The sequence below is a fragment of the Panthera tigris genome, chromosome F2 (genome assembly GCF_018350195.1).
Source record: "Panthera tigris isolate Pti1 chromosome F2, P.tigris_Pti1_mat1.1, whole genome shotgun sequence".
Classification (NCBI taxonomy): Eukaryota; Metazoa; Chordata; class Mammalia; order Carnivora; family Felidae; genus Panthera; species Panthera tigris.
The window spans coordinates 82,289,787-82,315,123 of record NC_056676.1 but is presented as its reverse complement, the minus strand read 5'-3'; the positions used below and the strand labels follow the sequence as shown (position 1 = coordinate 82,315,123).

General features: G+C 64.7%; 2 protein-coding genes across 4 annotated transcripts; one reads left to right on the top strand and one right to left on the bottom strand.

The window, feature by feature from the left end:
• The first annotated feature begins 110 nt into the window (after positions 1 to 110).
• BOP1 (BOP1 ribosomal biogenesis factor) lies at positions 111 to 25,220 on the top strand. Of its 2 annotated transcripts, XM_042972673.1 has the most exons (16): positions 111 to 225; positions 1,328 to 1,528; positions 11,587 to 11,667; positions 22,279 to 22,433; positions 22,512 to 22,629; positions 22,708 to 22,809; positions 22,896 to 23,108; positions 23,196 to 23,357; positions 23,446 to 23,526; positions 23,600 to 23,669; positions 23,752 to 23,884; positions 23,979 to 24,159; positions 24,253 to 24,541; positions 24,625 to 24,709; positions 24,790 to 24,897; positions 25,003 to 25,220. In XM_042972673.1, exons 1-16 carry the CDS (start codon positions 130 to 132, stop codon positions 25,154 to 25,156), a joined length of 2,229 nt encoding a protein of 742 aa, XP_042828607.1. In that variant the 5' UTR covers positions 111 to 129; the 3' UTR covers positions 25,157 to 25,220. The 2 variants fall into 2 exon arrangements, with proteins under 2 accessions (XP_042828607.1, XP_042828608.1); XM_042972674.1 differs by lacking the exons at positions 111 to 225; positions 1,328 to 1,528; positions 11,587 to 11,667 and adding an exon at positions 21,830 to 22,056.
• On the bottom strand, positions 18,876 to 20,633 carry SCX (scleraxis bHLH transcription factor). 2 transcript variants are annotated; one of them, XR_006212780.1, is made up of 3 exons: positions 20,061 to 20,138; positions 19,230 to 19,335; positions 18,876 to 19,110 (listed from the first exon to the last, which is right to left on the bottom strand). XR_006212780.1 is itself a non-coding variant. In XM_042972675.1 (2 exons), the coding sequence occupies exons 1-2, from the start codon at positions 20,631 to 20,633 to the stop codon at positions 19,072 to 19,074; spliced, it is 612 nt and encodes a 203-aa protein (XP_042828609.1). In that variant the 3' UTR covers positions 18,876 to 19,071. The 2 variants fall into 2 exon arrangements, 1 of the variants encoding a protein (XP_042828609.1); XM_042972675.1 differs by lacking the exon at positions 19,230 to 19,335 and having other exon boundaries at positions 20,061 to 20,633.
• Positions 25,221 to 25,337: the final 117 nt, after the last annotated feature.

The following is a 25,337-nucleotide window of genomic DNA, read 5'->3' as shown; positions in this document are numbered from 1 at the left end:
CCGCCCCACCAATCGGCCCGGGCGGGGCGGGACCGGCCGCGCCCCCTGACCCCGCAGGCCCCGCCCCCAGTCCCCACACTGCCGGCGCTGCCGGAAGTGGCGGCGCGGGTCCGGGTCTAGCCGGGTAGCATGGCGGGTGCTCGGGGCGCGGGGCGTGCGGCGGCCACGGGGACGCGGCCTGGGAAGCGGCCGTCGGAGCCCGAGCCGGAGTTGGAGCCGGAGGAGGTGACAGCGGGGACGGGGACGGGGACGGGGACGGGGTCGGGCGGCGGGGCCTGTGGCCGCACGTGGTGGCTCCTCCGCACACGGCGAGGCCGCCCGGCGCGCTGCGGGCCCGGGGATGCGAGAAAGAAGGGGCCGTCTGTCCCCTGCTGGAGGTGGCCTCGTGGCGAGCGTCGTTGGCAGCAAGCACCTGCGCAGGGGGTGGCTGGAGTGGGAGGCGGAGTAGAAGCAGCGGGAAGTAGAGGTGGCATCTGTGCAGCAGCCTCTCAGACCCTTTGAATTATGCGTCCTGCCGTTGTGTAAATATCTACACATCTACACGCCGCTTAATGCGATAGGCGTATTCTGAAGGTAAGAGACGAGATTGAAAGAGCCTGCCTGGAACCCAGGGTTTACTGCATTGGACATGATTTTAAGTGGACTCACGGCCACGCCTGCTGTCCAGCCAACCCCAGGTCGGTTGCGTGATGTCATTACATCTGGGTTGTAGAAAGTGTTAGGAGGCATGTACAGGTCAGCCTCTCTCAGTCGACCCCACTTAGCTGTGTCATCAGGCTCCCCCGACACCTGGTCGGGTGCCCTCCTGCCCTACCAGGAGGTAGCTGTGGGCACCAGACTTGGTTGCTTCCACCACCTGGTCCGTACTCCGAGGAGCTGTTTGCGTTCGTGGTATTTGTTTGCTGTCATCACTGTGCACCTGAGTAAACGCCAGAGGTAGACGGTGCGGTGAGCTGTAGCAGGGTCGTGTCCGTGGTAACTAGGTCGTGTGCTGTGGGGTAACTTTTATGTGTCCAAGAAGGTGAGGGAGTTGCAAACTGTTAAAAAATAGCGAGTCCGCGACTCTGTGCTTAAGTGCTTCCTCAAGGTGTACGATTTCCTGTCGTTCAACTTTTTCTGGTAAAGGCAGTGACCAGGTCACGAACTGTATGCCGTGTCCTGCAGAGTTAGGGATGAGATGCTGTCTGGTGAGCAGAGCTCTGCTGAAGAAGCCTGAGGGCTGTGGCCTTGGAGGCTGGCCACACAGAGCCAGCGGTCGGCAAGCAGGGTGCCTGGTGGGCGGAGGGTGGGTTGGACACCTGGCTGTCACCAACACTGCTTCTTGCAGACCGCCCTCGTCTCTGCGTCGGCTGCCAGCCTCCAGGATGGCAGTGATTCTGGCCTGTCTGAAAGCGAGGAGAGCGTGTTCTCAGGCCTGCAGGATTCCGGCAGCGACAGCAGTGAGGATGACCCAGCCGAGGGAGAGGATGGGGCCAGCGGTGATGACAGCCACAGCAGGATGGAGGAGACCTCTGGGCAGCAGGTGCAGGTGGGTGAGTGAGGAGCCTCCTGGTGGGCCCTTCTGGCATGAAGGTGGCCAGGAAAGAAAGCGACCCCCAGGCCTCGGGCTCTCAGCGTCCTCACTGCTGTTTTCGAGCTTCCTGGAGCGCTCCGAGTCGGGTGCTGTTTTTCACAGTTATGCGCTCTGTTCTCAGGAACTCGAAAAGTCCACCTCCCTGGGCCTCCCCCTCAGGTGATTCTGACGTCACCTTTCCGTAGGACTCAGCCCTCTTTGCTAGACTCAGTCGTAGCCTGGGTTTCCCAGGGGCAAAGCCTGAGGTGGGGATTCAGGCGCAAGAGACTGTCTGGCGGGGAGCTCCCAGGACGCACAAGAGGGAGCCAGCCCGACAGGAGCGCCGTTCCACTCGCGCCTGGCCCCAGAGAGCCTTGCCGGTTGACGCTTCGGCATCGTGCCCGCCCCTGTGGTGACGGGGAAGGGGTACTTCGGCTCTTGTCTCGAGCGAGAAAAATGAGAGAAAAGCTTAAACTGAAATATGACATTAGCTGTTTGGAATGTTTTATTTACTGGTTTTGAAAGTTTATTTATTTATTTTGAGAGAGAGACTATCACAAGTGGGCTCCCTGCTGTCAGCACTGAGCCCCAGGTGGGGCTCGAACTCACGACCCTGAGATCAGGACCTGAGCCGAAATCAAGAGTCAGACGCTCAACGGACAGCCACCCCGGCGCCCCTGGAATGTTTTAGAAAGTAGTTTATAACTATATTTCCAGTGGGTCTGGTGTTCTGGAAGTTACGACTTTGAATCATACAGAAGTCCACCCCCATAATAGAAACCAAAAAGCGGTGCTTGTTCTGTTTCCTAGGAAGAAAAGATTTAAAGTCACATTTCAACCTTCCACTCACTCAAGCCTTAGTTGTAATGCTGGTGTGCAGGGAGAGATATGTTTACTGTACTGACCATGGTTTGTAGGGTGATGGTCAACGATTTTTCCCGCTTTTTAGCTTTATAAAATTATAAAATGGGCGCCTGGGTGGCTCCGTCCGTTAAGCATCTGACTTTTGCTTGGGTCGTGATCTCATGGTTCGTGAGTTCAAGCCCCGTTTGGGGCTCTGTGCTGACAACGTGGAGCCTGCCCCGGATCCCCTGTCCCCTCTCTCCCTGCCCCTCCCCTGTTTGAGCATGTGCGGGTCCTCTCTCAGAGATATATAAACATTTAAAAACATTACAAAATACACTTTCTTGACAAAAATTAAATGTTTTCTCAGCACTGTTCGGTACAGAATGGGAGTTCTCATTCCCTGCCTTTGCTGTGGTTCGTGACCACAGCTAAGTTTCATCACCGTCCCGTGTCTTTTCTCCTCCTTTTAAAATTAGGGGTCCACACACTGACATATTTATTTAATTTAATTAATTAACGTATTTTTTAAGTAGGTTACACACCCAACGTGGGGCTTGAACTCATGACCCTGAGATCAAGTCACATGCTCTACAGATAGAGCCAGCTAGGTGCCCCGATTTTTTTTTTGAAAAAAAATTTTTTTAAGTGTATTTTTACTTGAGGGAGGGAGGGAAAGAGAGAGAGAGAGAGAGAGAGAGGGAGCCCATGCGCATGCAAGTTGGGGAGGGGCAGAGAGAGAAGGAAAGAGGACCCAAATTAGGCTCTGTGCTTATAGCACAGAGCCTGACGCGGGGCTCGAACTCAACCGTGAGATCATCAACTAAGCTGAAGTCAGATGATTAACCGACGGAGCCACCCGGGCGTCCCCCCGTTTTTTTTTTGTTTTTTTTTACAAAGGGTTTTTTGTCTTTGTTTATAAACAGAATTTTAAAAGTAATTTTTAAAAGTTAAATAACTTTTGGGGCACTTGGCTGACTCAGTCAATAGGTAGAGCACACAGTCTTGATCTAGGTCCTGAGTTCAAGCCCTGTGTTGAGTGTGGAGCCTACTTAAAAAAAAAATTAAGTAACTTTTTAAATAAACATTTCTTTCTTTTTTTTTTTTAACCTTTATTAATTTTTGAGAGAGAACGTGAGCGGGGGTTGGCGGGGGCAGAGAGAGGGAGACACAGAATCTGAAGCAGGCTCCAGGCTCTGAGCTGTCAGCACAGAGCCCGACGTGGGGCTCGAACCCATGAAAGCGAGTTGATGACCTGAAGTCAGGTCAGACAAATGAAGTCAGACGCTCAAATGACTGAACTGCCCAGGCGCCCCTTTAATGGAAAAATTTTTTTAAGTTCTCTGAATGAGGTAACGGTGCAAGTACCTCGAGAGGATGTCCAGGGGGTCTGATGGAAGGGGCGCATTCTGCGTGTGCCCACTCTCCGTCCCTTCTGAGCTGCTGGGCACGTGCTTGTCCACGTGGGTCCTTCTCAGGTTTCTGTGCCAACGTGGCCGGGTGTTCTCTGCAGGGCCGCCTTCTCGGTCTGCTTGCTGGGCCATCCAGCAGGGACTGAGGCCACAGCCCAGGAGAGAGCAGATGCCTTCCCTTGTCAGAAGGTGGGGCGCAGCCCTCCGTCCGGGGGAGCTGGCTCTGCGGCAGCCTGGCCTCTCCCCCACTTGAAGCCGGGACCGGGGCCCCTCCGGTGTGTGCCGTGCGGGGGCGGCTTCAGGACTTCACCCTCCTCGTCTCCTGCCTGGGAGGTGTCCCTCCTTCCTGCTCACGCCCAGGCCGTAAGGCCATCCCTGTCTCTTGTGGGCAGTCCTGGACACGAGACCCACGAGCCATGAGCGGTTCTGAGTCCCACACACACCCTGGATCGCCACCTCAGGGTCCTGCCCTGCCCTGTGCCAGTGTTCACATCTCTGGCTTTTTTATGCTTTAATTGAGGGGTACAGGTGGCCTGTATTGGAGCACTTCCTGTTCTAATCACAGTTGTCACACTTACGTTTGAACTCCTTGAGGCAGAGAGAGGGGATGGAGGTGTGGGGGGAGTGTTCTCTCGCTTAGTGGAAATCTCCCTGTCTCTCCTTTTTTCCACCTGTTCCTCAAGCCTTTCACACCCATCCACCTGGTTGAGCCGGTTCCCCCTCCGCGTTTTCTGCCCACACCCCCTCTTTGGATGGTCTGAGCCCCATCTGCAGCACGTAGCCTCGTAGCCAGAAACCGAGCCAGCAGCCAGTCACCGTTTCCCGTGTGTTCCTCTCTGCCCGAACGTGGCCATATGGGGCGTCCAGAGTGGCCCCCATGACAGCCCCGGTCAGGCCTGCACTCCACCGTCTGAAGCCCTATGATGGGGGCGTTCCCCTGGGTCAAGGTCCTCTCGGGGTTTCACCTGCTGTAGCTAGGGGCCTGCTACCTGTCACACCATGGAGGCTTTTGTCAAGATGTCAACCTGTCTCGACAAGGTGCTCCTGCCACCCGCACGGGCCATCAACCCGAGACCCACTTCCGTTGAGCAGCTTCTAGAATCGGTGTCCCTACCACTGTCAGCTCTATGGGCCCCTGCCAGCAGTGACGCCAGCTTCTGCTCGTGTCTTTGCCGGGTGTCCCAGCTTTTTAACAGGAAGCCCCAGAGTTCTCTGCCTTCTGGCCGCGGCCGCCTCTGTGCTCTTGCAAACAGCGGCTGTAGGTGAGCTGCTTGTCAGGTCGAAGTGGCGTTTTCCCAGGGACCCGCTCCAGCTTGTACGACCAAGCAAAATGTTCTTCCGCTCTTCCTCCCGCTCCGGTGCCTCCTTCCTGGGGCTTGGTTCTTACTAGGTGCTGACGGCCACCGTGCCGTGAGGCTTTGCAGTAACTTCTCTCCCCGCTGCGTGCTCCCGTCTGTGACTTGGCTCCCGTCGCCGTTTCTTCCACTTCCTGTACACAAGCTGTCTCCAGGCTCCCCCCCACTTCCAAGGAAGCAGGTGGCCACACTGCGTCACGTGTCTGAAGGGCATCCTGCCTCATTGTCAGGTTGCGTTCTAACGTCACGTCAAGGACACACATCCTGGGGCAGAGGCCGGCAGGAAATTGGTGCTAATTGTGGGCACGGTTCTCTGGGCTTTTCCGACCGTCTCTGATGCCCCCTGGCCCAGACACGCTGATCAAGTGACGCAGGCTGCCGAGTACCTGTGCAGGCGGGGGCTGCCGTATTTGCCTAATGGTTCTGGGAGGTATGGGGCTGATAGGTCATCGTCCGGGGACCCTGCCCCATAAGTCCGTCCACGGGTTCCACGTGTGGCCGCCACAGGCCATCCCGGGCAGGCCACGAACATCCTGCTGGGACCCTCCACACGTGATCGTGGATGGCCAGGTGGTCACAGGCATGTTCTCTGGAGACTGCCCTGAGTGTCCACCTTCCTTTCCCACGGGGAGAGATGGGGTTACGTGGCCCAGGTGCTCAGGGTCACCCACCTCGGTGTCTGGCTGCCCTGGGTGCCACCATCGGCGAGCTCCTCCTCCACTTCCTCCTGGGGGTTTGGTGGCCGTGCAGATGCGTCCACTACTTTCTTAGGGTTGTGTGGAATATGTGACGTGCATGGTAGGGACACAGCAGAGCGCTCGCTCGGGAGGTCCTGAGGGTCGTTCCTCCCGCCCTGCCCTGCCTTCTGCTCCTGCACGAGGGTGAGGACTGTTTCCGGTCCCTGGGTCTCCCCAGGGTGTTCTTCGCACATCCGGGCGCCCGTTTGTGTCGTGTCCGATGGCTTCCTAACCGCCGTCTTCTGCTCTGCTCTTCTCTCGGTCTCAGGACCACCCTCGCGCGCAGTGCCTGCAGCGGGCACGGGCCGCCGGTGGGTGGGCACTTGTGACCTTGTGCTGTCCCGGTGGTCTTGCGATGCTCCCCTCATTTGCTTGCACGTGCAAGCAAGTTTTCGGATACGTTCCGGGAAGCATCTCTGGGTCAAAGGCCGACGCGTTTTTAGCGGAAGGAAAGTGGGCTATTTAAAGTCGCCACACCCCCCGAGGCACCTGTTTCCCATCCCGCCGAGATCGTGCGTGGTGAAACCTTAGTATTTTCTTACTCTAATACGTGGAAAGTGGCCTCGTGTTGCACTGTGATTTTTTTCTTAAGTTGGGAACGAGGCATCTTTTCCTTTGTTTCTGGGAGCATGGTTCCGGCTGTGTGCCCCCCAAGACACAGTTTCCATCACTGTCCTATTTCTTGAAGGTCAGGCTCTGCAGGCCCCACTTCTGTTCCCCTTCACGTGGGTCAGGGAGTGCCACGTGGACCCCTGGCGTTGGGAGCCTTGCATCCCCTCCCCGAGCCCCTTCCTCTGCTCCCCACGGGCTCCAGCTCAAGGCCGAGGTGGGGCCCAGCCCCTGCCCCTCACTCTGCACGGTACGTCTGCAAGCCTGCCCCAGCCGGACAGTCCTCGGCACACGCGTCACCGAAGGAGGCTGCAGAGGGGCCCCGTGCTGCGTGTTCCCTGTGTGCCGGGTGTCACCTCTGCCCCACCCCCCGCCCAGCCTCTCCCTGGCTCTCGGCCGCCTGCCTGCGTCCCTCCTGTGTCCACTCTCGGGCATGGGGAGCTTCCTCAGGCTCCCCCCGTCCCCAGCACGCCGACCCCTGCCCTCCCTGTTCCCGGGTCCCTGGCTTCCTGCTTGGCAGGCAGGAGCCTGCTCCCTTGCCGGCATCCTCCCCAGCAGCTCTCTGCGGTCCCCTGGGAAAGGTGAGGTCTTTGTGCTTCTTCTGGACTGCTTGTGTTGAGTGGATTTGTGTATTGAAAGTCGTCTTACCCTTTTGTGCTTGTTTAGGACCCACTTTTCCTCCTTGTTGTGTTTACTTGGGTCCTTATTTACGTGGGGTTTTCCTACTTTGTTTTCTTTCGTTCGGAAGTTCCCATTGTTGGCTCATTAGTCTACTCCCCGCATTCAAGAATGTGACCATACTAGTGATCGTGCCCGTGAGGAGTGTTCTGTAGGTATTTCAGGAAGAGTTCTGCCTGTTGTGTGCTGCAGACCTGTGGGCAGAAGGGGCCCGCCTGGGTCTTGGCACCGGTGGAGCTGTGGCTTGTGGGAGGCAGCTGGGGGCACATCCGATGACTGTCACCAGCTAGTTAATGGAGCGCCTACCATAGGAGCGAGGATGCGGCCCCGTGGGGGAGGGGAGGCAGTGGTTCCTCCACCTGCCCTGCCACCTCCAGGCATCACACATTTTGTGGCACTCTCATTTCTGGGGATCAGAGTTCAGGCAGGGTGAGGTGCTGTCGTGTCCGGGTGACATGGTCAGTGGGATTGGGGGGGGTCCCACAGCCTCCCTCAGCCGTGTCCCTCCAGGGTTCTGGTGTGTTCTGTCTAGCAGGACCATCAGTCATCACACCCCTTGTTTGGGGGGCTCAGGTGAGGGTCCCGAGGAAGAAATCTGGGGCCTCTCCACTCGTGTCCAGGGTGGGGCAACCTGCATGATGGGCACTCACTGGGCAAGTCTGCCTGCCCGTCTGGGACGTCCCCACCGTCGGGGCTCTGAGGACAGGCTGTCTGTTATATGGGGCAGATGTGCAGGAGCTTCATGGTCTGGATCCAGAATTCATGCATCGTCAGTCGGGGCTGCTCTCCTTGGACAGGTGAGCCGGCCACAAGCCCACTCAGATTTGGGGAGGGGGCACGTAGACTGCCCCTTGATGGGAGGAAAGTCAAAGATTTACAGCTATGGTTTGGAACAGCTACAGCGTCCACCCCCGCCATCCCTCTCGGACCCTTACCTCGTGGCCGTGTTGGCCGTGGCCTCGGCCCGAGGGTCTCGTGTGAATCAGGTCTAGGTGCCGGCAGGTCCTTGGCCTCCTCCCCTGCGGCCACGTGCAGCAGTGGCTTCGAGTCCCACTCAGTTTTTCTGTTGTAAATGGGGAAGCGGGTCGCCCTGCGTGGTCAGCGGTCTCTGGTGTCCTGATGTTGGCCAGGCAAGGGCAACCATCTCCTTGTGCAGGGCCGGGTCCTGCTCCGGGGCATGACCCTGGCCCCGAGTCTCCCTCCTTTTTCTCTGAGAAATGAGGGGTGTTCTCATCTCACGTTCTCTCTGGCCTTGGCGGGCCCCGGTGGTGCATGTTCTCTAACACGTGTACCTCCTCGGCGTCAGTCCGTGCTCCTGGTCAGACTAGCATGTGCGCGGACGGGCGTGTGCATGGAGCTCTTTGACCCCGGCCCTTCCCTGAGCCGGGCCCTGAGGAGGCTCCGCAGCAGCGAGGGCCAGTCCGGAGGGTCTGCGCATCAGGTTCTTGGAGGCTCCTTTGTGCACGGGGTCTTTGCTCCTCCCCTGGGTCGCTGAGAACATGTGTTACCAGTAGCGCTCTGGATGTAACCCCTGCTCCGGGGTGTCAGGGACACTCCCGAGCCCGGCACACCTCCTGTGGACCTTCAGGGTGTGGTGGCTGCTGTTTCCTTTCTTCTGAGTCTCTTGACAGCACCCTCTTGTGAGCAGTCCTGCCCGGGACCCCGCGGGGAGGGCCGTGCAGGGAGCAAAGTTTCAGCCTGGCTGACCTAGTCTGAGCCAGCACAGCCCGCGTCGGGAGGTCGGGGAGCCTGTGTTATCACATGCGTGCTTGGCGGTGGCAGTGGGGTGTGGCCGGGCTGGGTCTGTTGCAGCTGCGATGAGATGCCATTTAGGCTGTCAGAACCCCTTCGGGGCCCCCGCCTCGGTCTTCACGGTGTGTCACAGTCTTGGGGGTGGGTAGAGAAGCAGGAGCGAGTTCCCCTGAGGACCAGGTCCAGAGGCCGCCCAGGATTCAGGGACACGGCCTGACCCGGGCTCCCAGTGCTGTCTGCCCCGTGGCCCTTCACCCAGGGGTGCCCGCTGCTTGTTCCGCTCCGAGGCAGTCCCGGCCTGCTGCCCAGCTGTCGACACGGCCTCCCTCTCCCTAGTGCTCAGCGTGCCCTTGCGTGCCTCTGGCCCTGCCTGGGCACTGGCCCCCGGACTGCCTGCCTGCTGCTGGCCTCTTTGCTGATGCCCCACAGTTCCTCGCGCCACTGTACACGGGTCTGCCCTTCATTCCTGCTGTGCCCTGGCCAGAGCCCCTCCCAGCGGATGCCCGTCCTGAGACCCCCTGGTCGGGGGGCACTCGTCGACAGAAGGCTGCCTCTCTCTGTGTCCACCAATGTGTCCAATGTGGGCACATTGAGGGGGCAGTGCCACGCAGGGCTGAGCCTGTCTTGAGGTGGGTGCTTGCGTCCTGCAGACGGTGTGGGTCTGGGCAGACCCCGACCTCCTGGATTCTGCGCCTGAGGACCAGGGGTCTCCGACGCTGGCAGTCAGGGCTGCGCCGAGTGAGAGACAGGAGGCAAGGGTGGTGGGGCCCCCGTTCTTGGGTTCGCGTCCTTTCGTGTTTCACGTTCCTTTTAAGTTGTCTTTTTAAATTTTCCTTTTCCTGAATGCCCAGCAAAGGGTCTCCAGGCTGTGAAGGGGTCGCTCCCGGAGCCGCCCCTGGATCCTGGAGCTGGGCTGCGCCCGCACCTCTGCTGCCCCCTGGTGGCCACCGTGCTGCCTGCAGCACCACTTCTGGAGAGAGACCAAGGAGGGCTGGGGGTCCAGCTCTTTTGTGTGGGAACTTGCTGCCCGCTGCTGGGGTGCCCCTCCTTGCCGGGTCCGGCCTGTCTCTGGCTCCCTGCGCCCCCTCCTTGCCGGGGACCGGCCTGTCTCTGGCTCCCTGTGCCTGCACGCTTGCCCGGGGCGCTGGCCACACCCAGCACAGGACGATGTGGGGTGCGCTGGAGGACAAGGGGACCCCATGACCGTGGCCTGAGGCGCAGGTGATGTAGGGCTCTGCAGGGTTCAGTGCTGCTGGAGAGCATGAGGTGGCCTGGTGCTGTGGGCGGCCATGGAGCCTGGCCGGGCCGCCACCGTGGACCTGCTGGCCGGGGCCTGGCATTGGGGGCACTTGCTGAGGAGGCCTGGTGCCCGGCCCTGAGCCTGGGGCAGGTGTGCCCCCTGGCCGCTGCTGCAGGCGGAGCTCCCTTCGGGCAAGGATGGGAGGAGAGCTCTGGGCCCTCCTTGCCCCCCACCCACGGCCCGCACCCATCAGGCGGTGCTGACCCACTTTTAGCGGGCACGGCTCCCACAGCGCGTGCAGCATGGGGAGCGGGGTGGGGGAGACATGGAAACCGAATCCCGCCTTGTTCCTGGCCTGGAGAAAAACTTAGTCTCCCACCCTCCTTATACTGAGGGAAAAAACAGGCGAGAGGAAGAGCCGCCTCGCAGGCCCTTGGCTCTTGCCCGGTCAGGGGGAGCGGGGCTCTGGCGGGGGTGCCGCGCTCAGGGGCTCCTGCTCCAGACTTTACTGCGCCCAGGAGTGAGAGGTAGGGCTGTTTTCCCCATCAGTCCTGGTTCCGGTACACCCGATCCCCCCACCCCGTGAGGGAAGGATCTGTTTTCCAGGTTAGGGTGTGAACGTTCGGTGGCGCCCACTCACTGACCTGGTGGACCGGGGTCAGCCTGGGGCCGTGGACACGTGGGTGGGGTGGGTGCCAGAGGGCTGTGTCCCCCGCAGCGTTCTGCAGGTTAGGGGGCGCCTCTCTCTCAGCTGCTGCAGACCGGAGGCCGCCTTGGGAGGAGGGTCTCGCCCTAGGAGTGAGCCGGCTGTGGCCTCGTGACCACCAGCAGCAGGTGCCACAGGCCTGCCTCCAGAGCGGCTGGCCTGGGTGTGGGTAACCCCCCTGCCCTGCCCTCACTTGCTGCCCCCGAGTGGCCTCTCCCACCTTGCCCCCGGACCCCGGGCACTCTCCTGAACCTGGCAGGGCCGGGTAGGGGCTGTCGGGCCAGGAGCCCTGCAGCCGGTTTTTTCGTTAACTGGTGCGGGGGTGGCCAGGCCCTCAGCTGGTGGCTTTGTTGCTGACTGTTCCTTTTCCAGTCTGGCACCAGGTGTCAGCCCTTCCCTGGGGTCCTTCCTTGGAGGAACTTGAATGTAGTGATGGGGCTGGCCCTTGACAGGACCCCAGGTGAGGCCCATGAGGCCTGCTTAGACCTGGGGTGACCCTGATCTTGTCTTGAGGCCCAGGGCCAGGTTGGAGCTGCCTAGAGATCGGGGGCGGCGGGAACCTCAGCCTCGGCATCAGCAAGAGGGATAGTTCGTTCCCGAGCCTCCAGTCCCAAGGAGGGGCCGAGGGACTTCGGGCCTGGGCTCTGTCCGAGGTCAGAGGGCATCACGTCCTGACCTAACAATCGTCCCTTCTCTCTCCAGGCTGGCATCCCCTCCCCAAGGACAGAGGTGGCGAGAGCGAAGGGCTACGAAGAGTACGCGGAAGACAGCTCTGACGAGGAGGTGCGGGCTGGGCTTGCCTCTTCCCCGGGGGGCTGTGCTGTGCTGGGCACAGAGGAGTCAGGCCACAGTGAGGGGCCCCACTCGTGGTTTGGGAGAGCGATTTTGGGGTCAGGACACCTGTCTGCAGGAGGGTGAGTGTGTGTGGGATCACTAGGAAAGGAGGGAGGGGGGGTGTGATGCGGTGGACCCCCAGGTGTGTCTGTGGGGCGGCCCCTGATGCTGGGGTCCCCCGTGCGCTCCGCGGAGGCCGTGCTTGTGCTCTCGATGGGCACGGAGAGGTTGGGGCAGGGGTGGCTTCTGTCGCACCAGCTGGCCTGTGCTGGGCCTCGGGGGGGTGACGGGTCTGGGTGCTGAGGGCAGGAGGTGGGTGGCCTTTGGGCGTGCCGCCCCCGCTCTCCTCGGTGTCCTTGAGGAGTGGACTGATGTGGCTCCAGTGAATCCGGTCACTCCTTCCCGTTTGTCGTCTGAAGGGACAAGCGTGGCAGTGGGCAAGTGGTGCCCAGTCTGGCGTCCGGAGGCCCTGGTGTGTGGGCCAGAGGCTCAGCTCCCTGGGCCTGCCTGATGTGGGAGGGCTGGAGGCTGAGGAGCTCTGAGCCCGGAGGTGGCCCTCTCCTCCTGCCTGTCCCCTCCCACGTGTGTCCCAGTCACTGTCAGGGCTGTGGCCCCGCGCCTCCCAGGGCCCTGGTGGGCGCCCAGGTGTGTGCCTCTTTGGAGCTGCAGGGGGACGGCTTTGGCGCATGGCTTGCAGGGACAGCGGCCCTCCAGAGCTGCCTGTCAGGGGCTGTCCCGGGGCCTGGGGAGGCACGCGCCCCCTCCCCTGTTCGGCCTCCACCCCCACCCTCACGCTCTCTTGGCAGCGGCTGCCGGAGCCTTGGCTGCCCGCCCGATCTGGCCTCTGTGCGTTTAGAGAACAGAGACAAAACAAAATAAATTGGTTTCCTGGCCGGAGCAGCGGGCGCACACGGCGAGGGGGGGCCAGCGCAGTGCGGCTCCCTGCCTGTCTCCCCCCTCCCAGGGGCTCTGGCTGTCGGCAGCCACATCCTGTCGGCTACTTTTTTATATTTGGTATTTTGAGAAATCGATGATGGTTGTAAATGGAGTGCAGAGGCGGGGGAGGGGCCTCGGCCTGCCCACAGGGAGGCGCTCCTCCCGGCCCCGGCCTGCGGGGGCCGCTTCCTCTGGCAATGACTATCCCATATGTGTGAGTGACAGGAGGGGGCCCGATGCCCGCCTTCCTGAGCTCTGCCAGCACAGCCGGCCTGCGGCTCGAGGGGGCGGCAGAGCCCAGCCTTCGCCAGGCCCGGCGGACGCTTCCCTGAGCAGCACGTGTGCCTGGGGTGCTCCGGGTCCTTCCGTGCTGACTTTGTGGGTGTCTCTGCCATCCTGGCAAAGCGGGGTGGGCTTCAGGGGACAGGCCTGGGGGCCAGGTGGCGAGGGGTCCCATCGGGCACCTGAACAGACCCGGCACAGAGCATAGGGCTCGGGGGCCGCGGTCCGGGCACATTCCTGGTGTCGGAGCTACACCTTCTCCCTGCAGCGTGCTTAGAGGTGGTCGGCACCGTGTGGACCCCACTCGGGCTCTGGCCGGCGGCAGAGGTGTCCTCACGGGTTTCGTGCTCCTGGGAGAGAGAATCTTCTTGGATGCTGCTGTGTGGTGGCCACACCTGGAGTCCCTTCCCCTGGGCCCTGCCCCACCCCGCCCCACCCCTGGGTCTGGATCTGAGGCCTGAGCTGGTGCGTGCTGGGGCTTCTGGACCCTGTGACTGCTGGCCTCGGCTTTGGGGAGCCCCCCACCCCAGATGCTGACTGATGAGTGGCAGTCTACCCTCGTGGGATGGTCTGAGTCCTGTTTCCGTACGTTTGCCCTCCTCAGTCCCCCAGACTCACATCCCAAGCCACGTTGGGGCCCAAGTCCCCTGGACGTGCCGCTGGGTCTGGCGGGGGGCCTGGAGTGGGGGGAGTCCGGAGCAGCCGCAGGCTGTGTCCACCCCACCCCCACACGTCCACCTCACTCCTCTCCCACGGCACCGCACCTCACAGACGTGATCTCATCCAGCCGCCGGACCCGGGGGAGGTGGGGCGGGGTGGGGGGAGGGGGCCGGCGGCCTTCGCGGCATCGAGGCCCCTCTTTGTTCCGAGCAGCTGGGAGAAACTGAGGCCGGCGATAGATGAGAGGTGAGGGGTGGCTGTTGAACTCTGGCCAGGGAGACCGGGAGGCATCCACCTCATCCCAGTCCCTGAGCCCCGGGGCCTGACCCCCTCCTGTCCACCGTGGGACCCTCCCGTGCCCGGAGAGACCTCCGCGGCGGGCGGGGGCCGGGCTGCAGCCCTGGCCGGCTCCGCGGCGCCCTGGCCTCGAAGTAACTTGGGATCCCGCGGGGACGAGCCCAGGCCTGTCTGCATCCAGAGCCCGCGATCCCCTCTGCTCTCTCGCCAAACGGCCGTTAATGGCTTCTCCCAGCTACTGAACCGGCAGCTGCCTCCAGCGCTGGCGGCCTCCCGCTCCTCCCGGGGCCGCCGCCCCGCCCATCCTGGCCGCCCTCGCGCTCCGAGCGCTTGCGTCGCTGCTGGCAGCCGGAGCCTGTCGGCTCAGGTTTCGGGCTGTTTGTGGAGAGCGCCCGGCGCTCAGCCTGCTCGTGTCGGCCTGACACCCCCACAGCCGGCCCGCAAGCGGGGCCGCCGGCCAGGCTCTGGTCTGTCCCTTCCCGCCAGTCTGACCCACGGCCTTGCAGGTGGTGGCCACAGGGTGCACTGGGTGTGACGGCTGTGACCGCAGAGTGCCCCTCGGTGCCTCTGCCCGGCTCCACCTCTGAGCCAGGCCTGCGGTGCCCGGTCGGAGGCACGCCCTCCTCTCCCCAGTGCTGCCCCCCCCCCCACCCCGCCCTGTGCTGCCTCCTTCCTTGGGAGAGAGGATTCCCTCCCGGGGGTGGGAGTGGGGGCGGGGGTGGGGGCAGTGAGGAGCGTGCAGTGGCCTTAAGTAGCTGTCCCTTAAGAGGGAGGTGGTACGTGTCCAGGGATAGCCCCGGGTCTCTCAGTGCGGGGCCCGTGTGGCCCCTGGCAGGTGAAGGGGGGGCTGATTCAGAGCCACGGCACGTGGGTGGTGGAGGCCCCGGCCTGTTGCTCGTGCCCACTTGGAGCCAGTTTCCTTGGCAGCAGGAACCCAGCGGGGCAGGTGGGTGGGAGAGTGCCTGGAGGGACCGGAGGGTTTGCCCTGGGGCTGGAGGTGTGGCTGCTGGCTTGTGGAGGGAAAGGTGGTTGGGGGGGGGGGGAGGGTAGTGACTGCAGAGGGGGCTGGGGACAGGGGCCACAGGTAGGGGCTGGCTGTGTGCAGGCAGTGCTTGGGGCTGAGGTGAGTCCTCCGGGGTAAGATTCTGGAGCTCGCTGGAGGTGGGACGGGGGCAGGTGTGGAGCTCTGGGGACCAACCTGAAGCAGCAGCAGCTCTTTGAATAGTGGGTCTTGGAACGTGGTCTCCACCACTCAGCCGGGGGCCCCGAGCCTGGGCCCACACCCAGCACTCCAGAGGGGTTTCTGGGAGCGCCTGCCTGCAGGTAGTCAAGAGTCAGAGGGCCCCAGGTGGGACCGCTCACTGCACCTTGATCAGCCCCAGGAGAGGGGCAGGTGGGTGGGGGTCTGGGCTGGCCGAAGACCTGGGAGCTGGGGCAGCTTCGGCACCCTCTGCCCACCTCGTGGACCCCGTGGGGGCCAGGCAGCGGGCTGGAGGCCTCTGTGCTAGCACGTGATGGCTCGGGCGGGCCTGGCCGGCGGCACTTTCGAGAGGGACGGGCAGATGGGGGTGATGGTGTCTGGGGTCGGCTTCTGCGGAGGTGCCCTGCTACCTGGGTTAGCAAATGTGAGTGGCGGTCTGATGGAGGAGGTTTGGGAAGGTGGCTCCGAGCTCCCTGCTGGGGTCTCCTCACCTGGCTTTGGCCTTTGGGGCAGGAAGAGGCCAAGTAGGACCTGGCTTTCTTCCCTTCGGCCCGCGAACCAGGACTCATCCTGCTGGAACCTCCGATGGGTTCCGAGGCAGCAGGTGAGCCTGGGGCACACAGCCCGGCCTCCTCTGCCCGGTGCTCTGACAGAGATCGAACACCATGGAGGAGCGAGGAGAGGCCGAGGCTCAGGAAGGCCGAGTGGTGCTCAGAGACAGGCGGGAGCTTCGTGCAGGGGGAGCGGAGCGAACACTGCCGGCATTGTAATCGGAGAGGGGCAAGGGAAAAGAGAGAGCCTGAGCGAGGGCGGCTGACCCCACGCTCCCAGGGGACAGGTGGGAGAGGCAGAACGAGGAGAGAGTGAAGGATTCCAGAGGTGGGCCGGCTTCCTCTCTCGCAGACAGACACGGGAGGGAGGTGGGCAGCCGGCCAGCGCCCTACCTGCAGTTCCAATCTGCGGTCCTGACAGCTGCAGCCACTTTGGGGAGGGGGAGGGGAGGGGCTCCTCGAGAGCGGAAAAATCCCAGCCGACACATCAGCCAGTTGTTGCTTGCCGCTTGTGTCCGGTGCAGTCTGGGGGGTGGGGTCCCCCGCTGGCCTCATCCCACAGGCTTGTGCTTGGGGCACAGAGGCCCCCCCCAGGAGAGCACGGGGGTGTCTGTGTCCTCAGCCTGTGCTCCGAGCTCGGTGCCTGACCTGGAGGGGTTGGTAGGTGCTTGCCCCCGCGGGGTCACATGTGCTTCCTGGCAGCCCACAGGTGCTGAGCAGGGTGGGGGCCGGCTGGCCTGCGGGCTGAGGCCTGGTGATGAATCATGTGGTGCCGCCAGCAGCTCATTCCCCCGGCCGGGGACAGGGAGCTGACAGCCGGGGCCGATCAGAGTGTTTCCAGCCCAGCTTGGCCCACAGAGGCGGCTGCTGGCCCAGGGCGCGGGCTCGGCCCCTCCTTTCCAGCTGTCTCTGGGGCGCGCACGCAGGGAACCCGGGGTCTTTGTCCCTCTCAGTGGACGACGAGGCTGGCCTTCTGGGAGGGAGGCAGGGCCTGCAGCGGGCACAGAGCACCTGCCGCCCCAGCCCAGCCGCCGTAGTAGCTGAGTGGACTCCGGTGGGGCTGCTGGGCTCGGGCTCTGGCTGGCCCGCCACCCCCGCCACCCGCCCCCCCCCGTCTGGTTTGAATTTCTGGAGCAGTGAAGGGTGACGGAGCGCTCCTCCCCCGCCCCTCCGCTCTCTCCTGTTGGCTGGCGGGCCAGGCCCTCGCCGCCGCCGCCGCCGCCGCCGTCGTCGCTGCCGCTGCTGCTACCGCTACCGGTGCAGCTCGGGGAGCGCCGGGCCCACTGCCCAGGCCCGAGTCGGCCAAGCTGCAGCCACTGTTGGAGTCACAGGCCCTGCTGTGGAGAGCTGGGCCTGTGTGCCCTGGGCCCTGATGGGCTGGGTCTCTGGGGACCATCCTTCTGTCTTCTCCCACCCGTTTTCCGGATTCGGAAGACCCCCCCGCAGGGTCCTCCTGACACCCCGTCAGCCCTGGGGCTCGGGGTCCCCTCCGTTTGCGCTCTCAGCCTCGCGTGTGGGTGCGGCACTGCGCTGTGGTCGCAAGGTGGGCGCCCGCTCGGGTACTCATCCTCTCGGGGGGCTTCATGAGGGGGGTCTGCGGCCCCCATCCAGGCTCGGGTGTGGAGATGTGATTCTAGTAGGGGAGGGGCAGGTGGGCCATGCCCCCTCCCCCCACCCCCACAGAACCGCACCCGGTGCCCAGTGAAGCAGGGGGGTGAGCACAAAGATCCTGGGGTACACCTGCCTCCCTGGACACCTCCCCCAGGTCCCGCCTGGGAGGAGAGGGGACGCCTTTCTCAGCCCCCCATCTGGACCCCCGTGTCTCCGGCCTGGGTCCTGGCTCCCCAGGCAGGCGGGTGGGGTGGGGGCTTCTGCAGTGACCCGGCTTGCCCTCTCCCTCCTTCCTCTGGCCAGCTGTAGGCTCCTGCAGGATTAAGGAAAGGAAATTTGGGGTTGGGTTTCTCTCCGAATGGAACCTGCCGTGGCGACTTTTTATCCTGTTATATTTCTATCACGTTGGACAGAGCCCCCCTCTAGCCCTTAATGGCTCTGGCTTTGAGAATTTCCTCCAGAATTACTCCACCACTTCCTGCTTTGCGGGTCCCCGGAGCCCCTCTGTGCAGAGGAGGGGGGCAGCTCTGGGCCTGCCCTGTTGGGGTGCCCACGTGGGCCTTAGCACCTGGCCTCTCCCCGGGGCCCGGGGGAGTGTGTCGGTGGGGGCCCCTGAGCCTGTGCTGAGGGCTGGGAGGGCCCGGGGCCGACACCTGGCGCCCTCGGCCATTCCCTACCCGGTCTGGCCGGAAGTCAGGCTGCTGGCCCGCCTGGCCAGCGTGGGGGAGGTGGCTCGTGGAAGGCCGCCCCCTGCCTTTCTTCTGTGCTGTGCCAGCAGAGCTGGAGCCACTAAACCGTAATTGTCACCTGCAGGATTTTAATGGTCAGCCAGCTGTGCACAGCTCGGGGAGGGGGCCTGAAATTGCCCTCCTCGCGGGCAGGTGGGGCCTCTGGAGGAGCTCGGCGGAGCAGGCTGGTCGGCGGCCAGGGTTCCTTTCCGTGCGAGCAGCGCTGCAAGTGGCTGGGTGTAGGGCTGGGGGAGCCAGGGCAGCCCCAGCAGGGGTGGGCACCCCGGGGTGCCTGCAGATGGGTGCCGTGTGTCCCGCACCCTTAGGCCCACCGAGGCTTGGAGACCCGCTCCAACGGCGGTGCCCCTCACTCAGCCTCTTGGCTGAGTGTCCACTCCTTGGGTCTCTGTGGCAAAGGGTGAGGCCCGAGGCTTGGCATGATTGTGCCGCCGGCCCTGGATTCCTCACCCCTGCAGGGGAGGCGTGGGCGCCAGGCAGGCCCTGGGAGTGGAGGCCGGACTGCGTGGTCCCTTGGCGCGGGGCAGTGGGCTCCCTCTCTCCTTTCCTAGCCTTGCTCTCCCTCACCCGTCTCCTTCAGCCACCAGGCCGGGAGGAGGTACCTCGCTGTGCTCAGGCCTGGGAGGGACGGCCCAGCCCCTGGAAGGCGGACGCCTTCCCTGGGAGCAGCTGGTGCCTCTGGGCCCAGGGAGGATGGGGCAAGAAGAGACCGCCCTGAGAGCTGGGAGTGTGGTCTTGGGCTGGGCTCGGGCTGGATTCTGAACCTTCCAGAAAACAGTGCTTCCACGGTTGGACGATATTGTTTTGTTTTTAATTATACAAAGTTTCCAGACTTTATATTATCATATCAAAGACACAAAATACCAGCACGTAGCGACCAGAAGAAAACCCAGGTAGGAAGCCAGCACAGAAGGTTCCAGTGGGCCTGGGCCAGCTGGGCCAGTGCGGAGTCCTGCCGCCGCTTGTCCGTCCATTGGCCCCAGAGGAGCCTGAGGCGCCCTCACAGGAGGCCTGTGCCCGAGTCGGGTCCACGGGGGTGCTCTCTGTGGGGAGCCCAGCGGCGGCGCCTCTAACTCCGAATCGTAGTCTTTCTGTCTCGGTCCTTGCTCTGCAGAGGGGAGGGGGTGGTGTCAGGGCCCGGGTGGAGACCCAGGGCCGGCCCGCGCCTGGGCTTCCCCACTGGGCGCTGTCTCGGGTGGCGGGTGCTGCACCCCCTTCCGCGCTCACCCCGGCGTCCCCGTGCACTTTGGGGAAGAGAGCACGGTGCTGCACGGCCGAAACTGTAAAATTAAGTTTCCCAGATGTTCAGGCCCCAGGAGCTCACGCGTGCCGTCTGGAGAGGAAATGGGGATCGGGAAAAGCCGCGGCGCGTTTTCTCCCTGCTCACCCTGCTTTTCCGGTGCCACCGAGCGCAGCAGCAGCAGCTGTAAATCACAGCCGGCCGGCGCTCCCGCAACGTGCCCCTCTCCCCCAGCCTGTCTGCAGACCCCACAGCCACACACAGGTCTGAGTGGGCGGCCCCAGGGGCGTGGGCCAGGGCCGGAGGAGAGGCAGCAGGTGCCCGGTAAGCCTTAGGCCGGCGCCAGGGGCTGTGGCAGGGCCAACGGATTAGGGGGGCGATGTCCCCTTCCTTCGGGGACAGGGTGGGTGGCCAGAGTCGCTTGAACTCTGGTCTGGTCCCAGCCTCTTCCAGTTTTAGTGTCCTCCCTGCTTCATAGACTGCCGCTTCCCTCCCCCCCACCCCCCCCCCCACCTGACCCTGGGTGGCCCTCTTCGGTCCCCGTGGGAACCTGTGGCCCTGGGTGGGGAAGGCCCAAGAAGGTCCAGCCCTGCCTGCTCCAGCTGGGCCCTTGCTGTGCTCCTCCCTCCCCGGGGCCCCGGGGCACAGTAGGTCACAGGTGCGGCCGGGGGTGGGTGGGGATGGGGGGGGCGCTCTGCCCGCCTCTGGCCCCACTCTCTGCCCAACAGGTGTGGGTAGTAGCTAGGGTCATACGGAAGCAGGGGCCACCACATCCTCCTCGCCTCTCTTCCCACGGATGCCCGGTGGGCGACACTCACCAACTTTCTCTGGTTGCTGAGGCAGAAGGTACAGATCTGTTTGGGCTGGGCGTTCTCGCCGTCGCGGGTGGGGGGTGGTGGGGGCGGCGGCGGGGGGCTGCCGGGGCGCGCAGCGTGGAAGAAGGCGGGCCCCGAGTGGCACGGCTGCCCGTCGCCGCAGGCCTCGCCCACCAGCAGCACGTTGCCCAGGTGCGAGATGTAGCTGGAGGCCAGGCGCAGCGTCTCGATCTTGGAGAGCTTGCGGTCGGCCGGCTCCGTGGGGATGAGCGTGCGCAGAGCCGTGAAGGCCGTGTTCACGCTGTTGGTGCGGTCCCGCTCGCGCGCGTTCGCCGTGTGCCGCTGCCGGGGCTCGCGGCCCGGCCGCCCCCCGGGCCCCGGGGCGCCGCCCCCCGCCCGCCTGCCCCCGGCCCGCCTCCGGGTGCCCTGGAGGCCGCAGCGCGCCGCGTGCACGCGGCAGGGCTTCTCGTCGGAGCCCGAGCTCTCGCTGCCACGGTCCTCGTCCTCCGACAGCGGGCTCACCTCGGGGTACAGGTAGCGGCCGGGCGGCGCCGAGCGCAGCATGGCGAAGGACATGGGGCCGGCGGGCGCGCCGTCAGCTCCGCCTTGCGCAGCGCATGCCGCCAGCCGCGCGGCCGCCCGGGGGGCCGGGGAGGCGCGGGTCTCGGTGGCCCGCGGTGGCGGCTGCGGCGCCGCGCGCACGTGTGCGTCCCGGGCTGGAGCTGGGCCGCGGGCCGGGCCTTTATAGTGGCGGCGGCCCCTCCCCCGCGCCGGCCCGCCCTCCTCCCCGCCTCCCAGCCCCCGGAGGCCGCACGGAGCAGGGGCCCTCGTCCCTCTGCCTTCTCGCGCCACGCTGAAGAAGCCTGGAGCATCTCGCTTCCTCTGGGGACGCGGGGAAGCGGGAATCCCCTGATGGGTGGTACCAGGGCTCTGCAGCTCCCTCCCCCTCCCTCAGCCGGGGGGGGGGGTGGGGGGGGTGGGGAGGTGGGCAGGAGGGTCACAAGTGGGACCCATGACCCAGGCTGGTCTTCTCCCCTGGCTCGATCAAGTTAACTCAGATGCCCTGGCCCTGGTGCCTGGCCACACCCTGTTTGTCTGTCTCTCCCTCCTGTGTACACTTGAGCCTTTTGTGCCAGGCAGAGTGGGGAGGGGGTACAGAGGAGCCCTGAGGGGTGGAGTCGTGTGTGTGGGGTCACCCGGTGGCACACATTCTGGCGTCAGCTGTACTCTCTGCCTGGGACCCTCCTCTTTCCCAGCTCCTGCCTGTATCCCTGCTCTGGGAACCCCCACCCCCACCCCCACCCCCACCCCGCCATTCCCGTTTTGCATGCTCCGGGGTGTGTTCAATTCAGGGATGGCAGCATGGACTGGAATTGGGCCTGTGTAGAGTGGGAGCCCCCCCACCTCCTGTGCAGAGGAGGACAGGGGCACGGGGGTGTGCCTGGAAGATGGGCTTGCTGGGAGGGGAGTACACAAGTCGGCAGGGCTGGGCTGGGCAGGTGCAGATGGGGAGAGCCCAGGGGGGCGTCCTGTGCCCCTTGCAAGGGGCCTTTGGGCTCCCTGCTGCGCTCAGTCTCATCTGGGCCCCTCCCCCTGTGGCCACTGTTCAGGAAGCGGCCGCCTGGGCAGCAGTCTCCGTGCTGGGCGGAGGGAGGGTGGTGGCTGGCAGGGGCCTCGACCAGGAATGTGTGTCCAGGAATGTGGCTGCTCTGGGATGGGGGGGGGGGGCGGCGGGCAGCACCAGGGAGGGTTGCGGGGGGGGGGGGGTCCCTGAATGTCTGCAGGGCAGAAGGCAGTGGTTTCTCCCTCCCCTTGGAGTGGGTTGTGGGGTCTTCCCTGAGTCCCTGCCCGTGGCTACCCGTTTTTGCCTAAGGCCCCCACCAGGGGAGGGAGCCCATGGGCGATGAGGTCACCCTTGTCTGTGGCTGCCCAGAGTCCTGGCCAAGGAATCCAGGGGGGAGGCTCTGGGGTTGGCACCACTTCAGTGGAAAATGTGAAGGTACAGCTCCGGCGCCTCTGAGGGCCAGTCAGGGGGGCGGTGGGGGACAGCACTGGCCGCCGTGCCACGTCACACCCCAGGGAGAGGGCCTGTGTCAGGGTGCCTGGGGACCGTCCCCCCGGCCTCCTTAGGGACCCACCGTTGCCCGAGACTTGGGGAGCCTGAAGGGAGGGGTGGGCGCGGTGGGTGCCCGGTGCCGACGCGCTGGCCTGCTGCCCCCAGGACATCCGGAACACGGTGGGCAATGTGCCCCTGGAGTGGTACGAGGACTTCCCCCACGTGGGCTATGACCTGGACGGCAGGCGCATCTACAAGCCCCTGCGTACCCGTGACGAGCTGGACCAGTTCCTGGACAAAATGGACAACCCTGATTACTGGTGAGCAGGCTCGGGGGCAGGGCCTGCGGGGGCAGGGCAGGGGGGCCCGGAGCTTGGCTCTGACAGGTGGCTCCCCAGGCGCACGGTGCAGGACCGGACGACGGGTCACGACGTGCGGCTGACGGACGAGCAGGTGGCCCTGGTGCGGCGGCTGCAGAGCGGCCAGTTTGGGGACGTGAGCTTCGACCCGTATGAGGTAGGTGGCGGCAGCTCGCCCTGGGCATCCGGGGCGGCTGCAGGGCCCCGGCCCACACCTCTGTGTCTGCTCCTCCAGCCTGCCGTGGACTTCTTCAGTGGGGACCCGATGGTCCACCCAGTGACCAACCGTCCCGCTGACAAGCGCAGCTTCATCCCGTCCCTGGTGGAGAAGGAGAAGGTAGGTGCAGCGCCGCATCCGGGGCTGTGCGCCCCCGCGCCCCCCGCGCCCCCCGCGCCCCGAGCCGACCTGGTCTGCCCTTGCAGGTGTCTCGCATGGTGCACGCCATCAAGATGGGCTGGATCCAGCCTCGCCGGCCCCGGGACCCCACGCCCGGCTTCTATGACCTGTGGGCGCAGGAAGACCCCGACGCCGTGCTGGGCCGGCACAAGATGCACGTGCCCGCGCCGAAGCTGGCCCTACCCGGCCACGCGGAGTCCTACAACCCACCTCCAGAGTACCTGCTCAGCGAAGACGAGGTGGGCCTCGCGCCACGGGGGGGGGGGGGGGGGGGCACTGGGCCCCATCCCTGGCCCCGAGCTCCCAGCTCACCCCTGTCTCCGCAGCGTCTGGCGTGGGAGCAGCAGGAGCCGGGCGAGAGGAGGCTCAACTTCCTGCCACACAGGTTCCCGAGCCTGCGGGCCGTACCCGCGTACGGCCGCTTCATCCAGGAACGGTTCGAGCGCTGCCTTGACCTCTACCTGTGCCCACGGCAGCGCAAGATGAGGGTATGTGGGGGGGAGGGGGGGGGGGGAGGTGCGCCCGGGCAGGGGCACAGGACGTGGGGATGGGGTGACTGTTCGCTCTCCTATCCAGGTGAACGTGGACCCGGAAGACCTCATCCCTAAACTGCCGAGGCCGCGGGACCTGCAGCCTTTCCCCACATGCCAGGCCCTGGTAGGCTGTCGGGCGGGTGGGGGAGGGAGTGCGTGGGTGTGTCCGTCTCCTTACTCCCCCTCCCCCTCTGTAGGTCTACAGGGGCCACAGCGACCTTGTCCGCTGCCTTAGTGTATCCCCGGAGGGCCAGTGGCTGGCTTCAGGTGAGCCTGAGGTGGGGGCACTCCCAGCTCGGGGGGCCGGGTGGGAGGGCCAGGTGGCGAAGGCCTTGTTCGCTGCGTCCAGGCTCCGACGATGGCTCCGTGCGGCTCTGGGAGGTGGCTACCGCCCGCTGCATGAGGACCGTGCCCGTGGGGGGCGTGGTGAGGAGCATCGCCTGGAACCCTCACCCTACCCTCTGCCTGGTGGCCGTGGCAGTGTAAGTGCGAGGCCCCGGGGGGCACTGGGCGGGGGGGGGATAGCGGCGGGCACGGGCCCGAGCCTCAGGGGCTGTGTGTCACTCTGGCCTGCAGAGAGGACTCGGTGTTGCTACTGAATCCGGCCCTGGGGGACCGGCTAGTGGTGGGCGGCACGGACCAGCTGCTGAGCACCTTCGTCCCGCCCCAGGAGCCCGCCGTGCAGCCTGCCAGCTGGCTGGAGGCCTCGGAGGAGGAGCGCCAGAGGGGCCTGCGGCTGCGCGTCTCCCACGGCAAGGTGTGGGGCTGCGGGGTCAGGATGGGCGGGGCGGGGGGGGCGGGGAGCGGTGGTAGCCGGGGGACCCAGCTCAGCCAGCGTTGCTTCCCGCAGCCGGTGACGCAGGTGACCTGGCACGGGCGTGGGGACTACATGGCCGTGGTGCTGGCCACCGCCGGCCACACACAGGTGCTGATCCATCAGCTGAGCCGGCGCCGCAGCCAGAGCCCCTTCCGCCGCAGCCACGGACAGGTGCAGCGGGTGGCCTTCCACCCTGTCCGCCCCTTCCTGCTGGTGGCTTCCCAGCGTGGCGTCCGCCTTTACCACCTGCTGCGCCAGGAGCTCACCAAGAAGCTGAGACCGAACTGCAAATGGGTGTCCAGCCTGGCGGTGCACCCCGCAGGTGAGGGCGTTGTGTGGGGGGGGGTGTTGTGGGGGGGGGGGAGCGTGCACCCCGCAGGTCCTCACGACCCCATCTGCTCCCAGGGGACAATGTCATCTGTGGCAGCTATGACAGCAAGCTGGTGTGGTTCGACCTGGACCTTTCCAGCGAGCCGTACAGGGTACTGAGGTGAGGCGCCTGTGCGGATGTGGGTGCTGGCCTGTCCCTCCCCTGCCCTAGCTTGCCCTCACCCAGCCCCCGCCCTGCAGGCACCACAAGAAGGCCCTGAGGGCCGTGGCCTTCCATGCCCGGTACCCGCTCTTTGCCTCTGGCTCCGACGACGGGAGCATCATCGTCTGCCACGGGATGGTGTACAAGTGAGTGCTGGACCTGCACCCGCCCCCCCACCCCCCCCACCCCCCCCACCCCCTGGCCTGGGGGCTGCGCTTCCCTGACCCGAGTCCCTCTCCCCTCCCCCACAGTGATCTGCTGCAGAACCCACTGCTGGTGCCTGTGAAGGTGCTGCGGGGGCACACGCTGACCCGAGACCTGGGCGTTCTGGACGTGGCCTTCCACCCCACCCAGCCGTGGGTCTTCTCCTCCGGGGCCGACGGCACTGTCCGCCTCTTCACCTAGGCCACCCTGCGTCCCCAGGCGCATGTGTGTTCGGGACCCTTAATAGAGGTGTTCTCCCTGCTGACCAGTGGTGTGACCTTGACTTGGGCTTCCTGACCAGCTCCCCGCCCCCCCCACCCCCCCGCCATAGCTTGGGGCCTTTTTCGCCTGGTGCGCAGGGGCACCCCCCACTGACCCACCC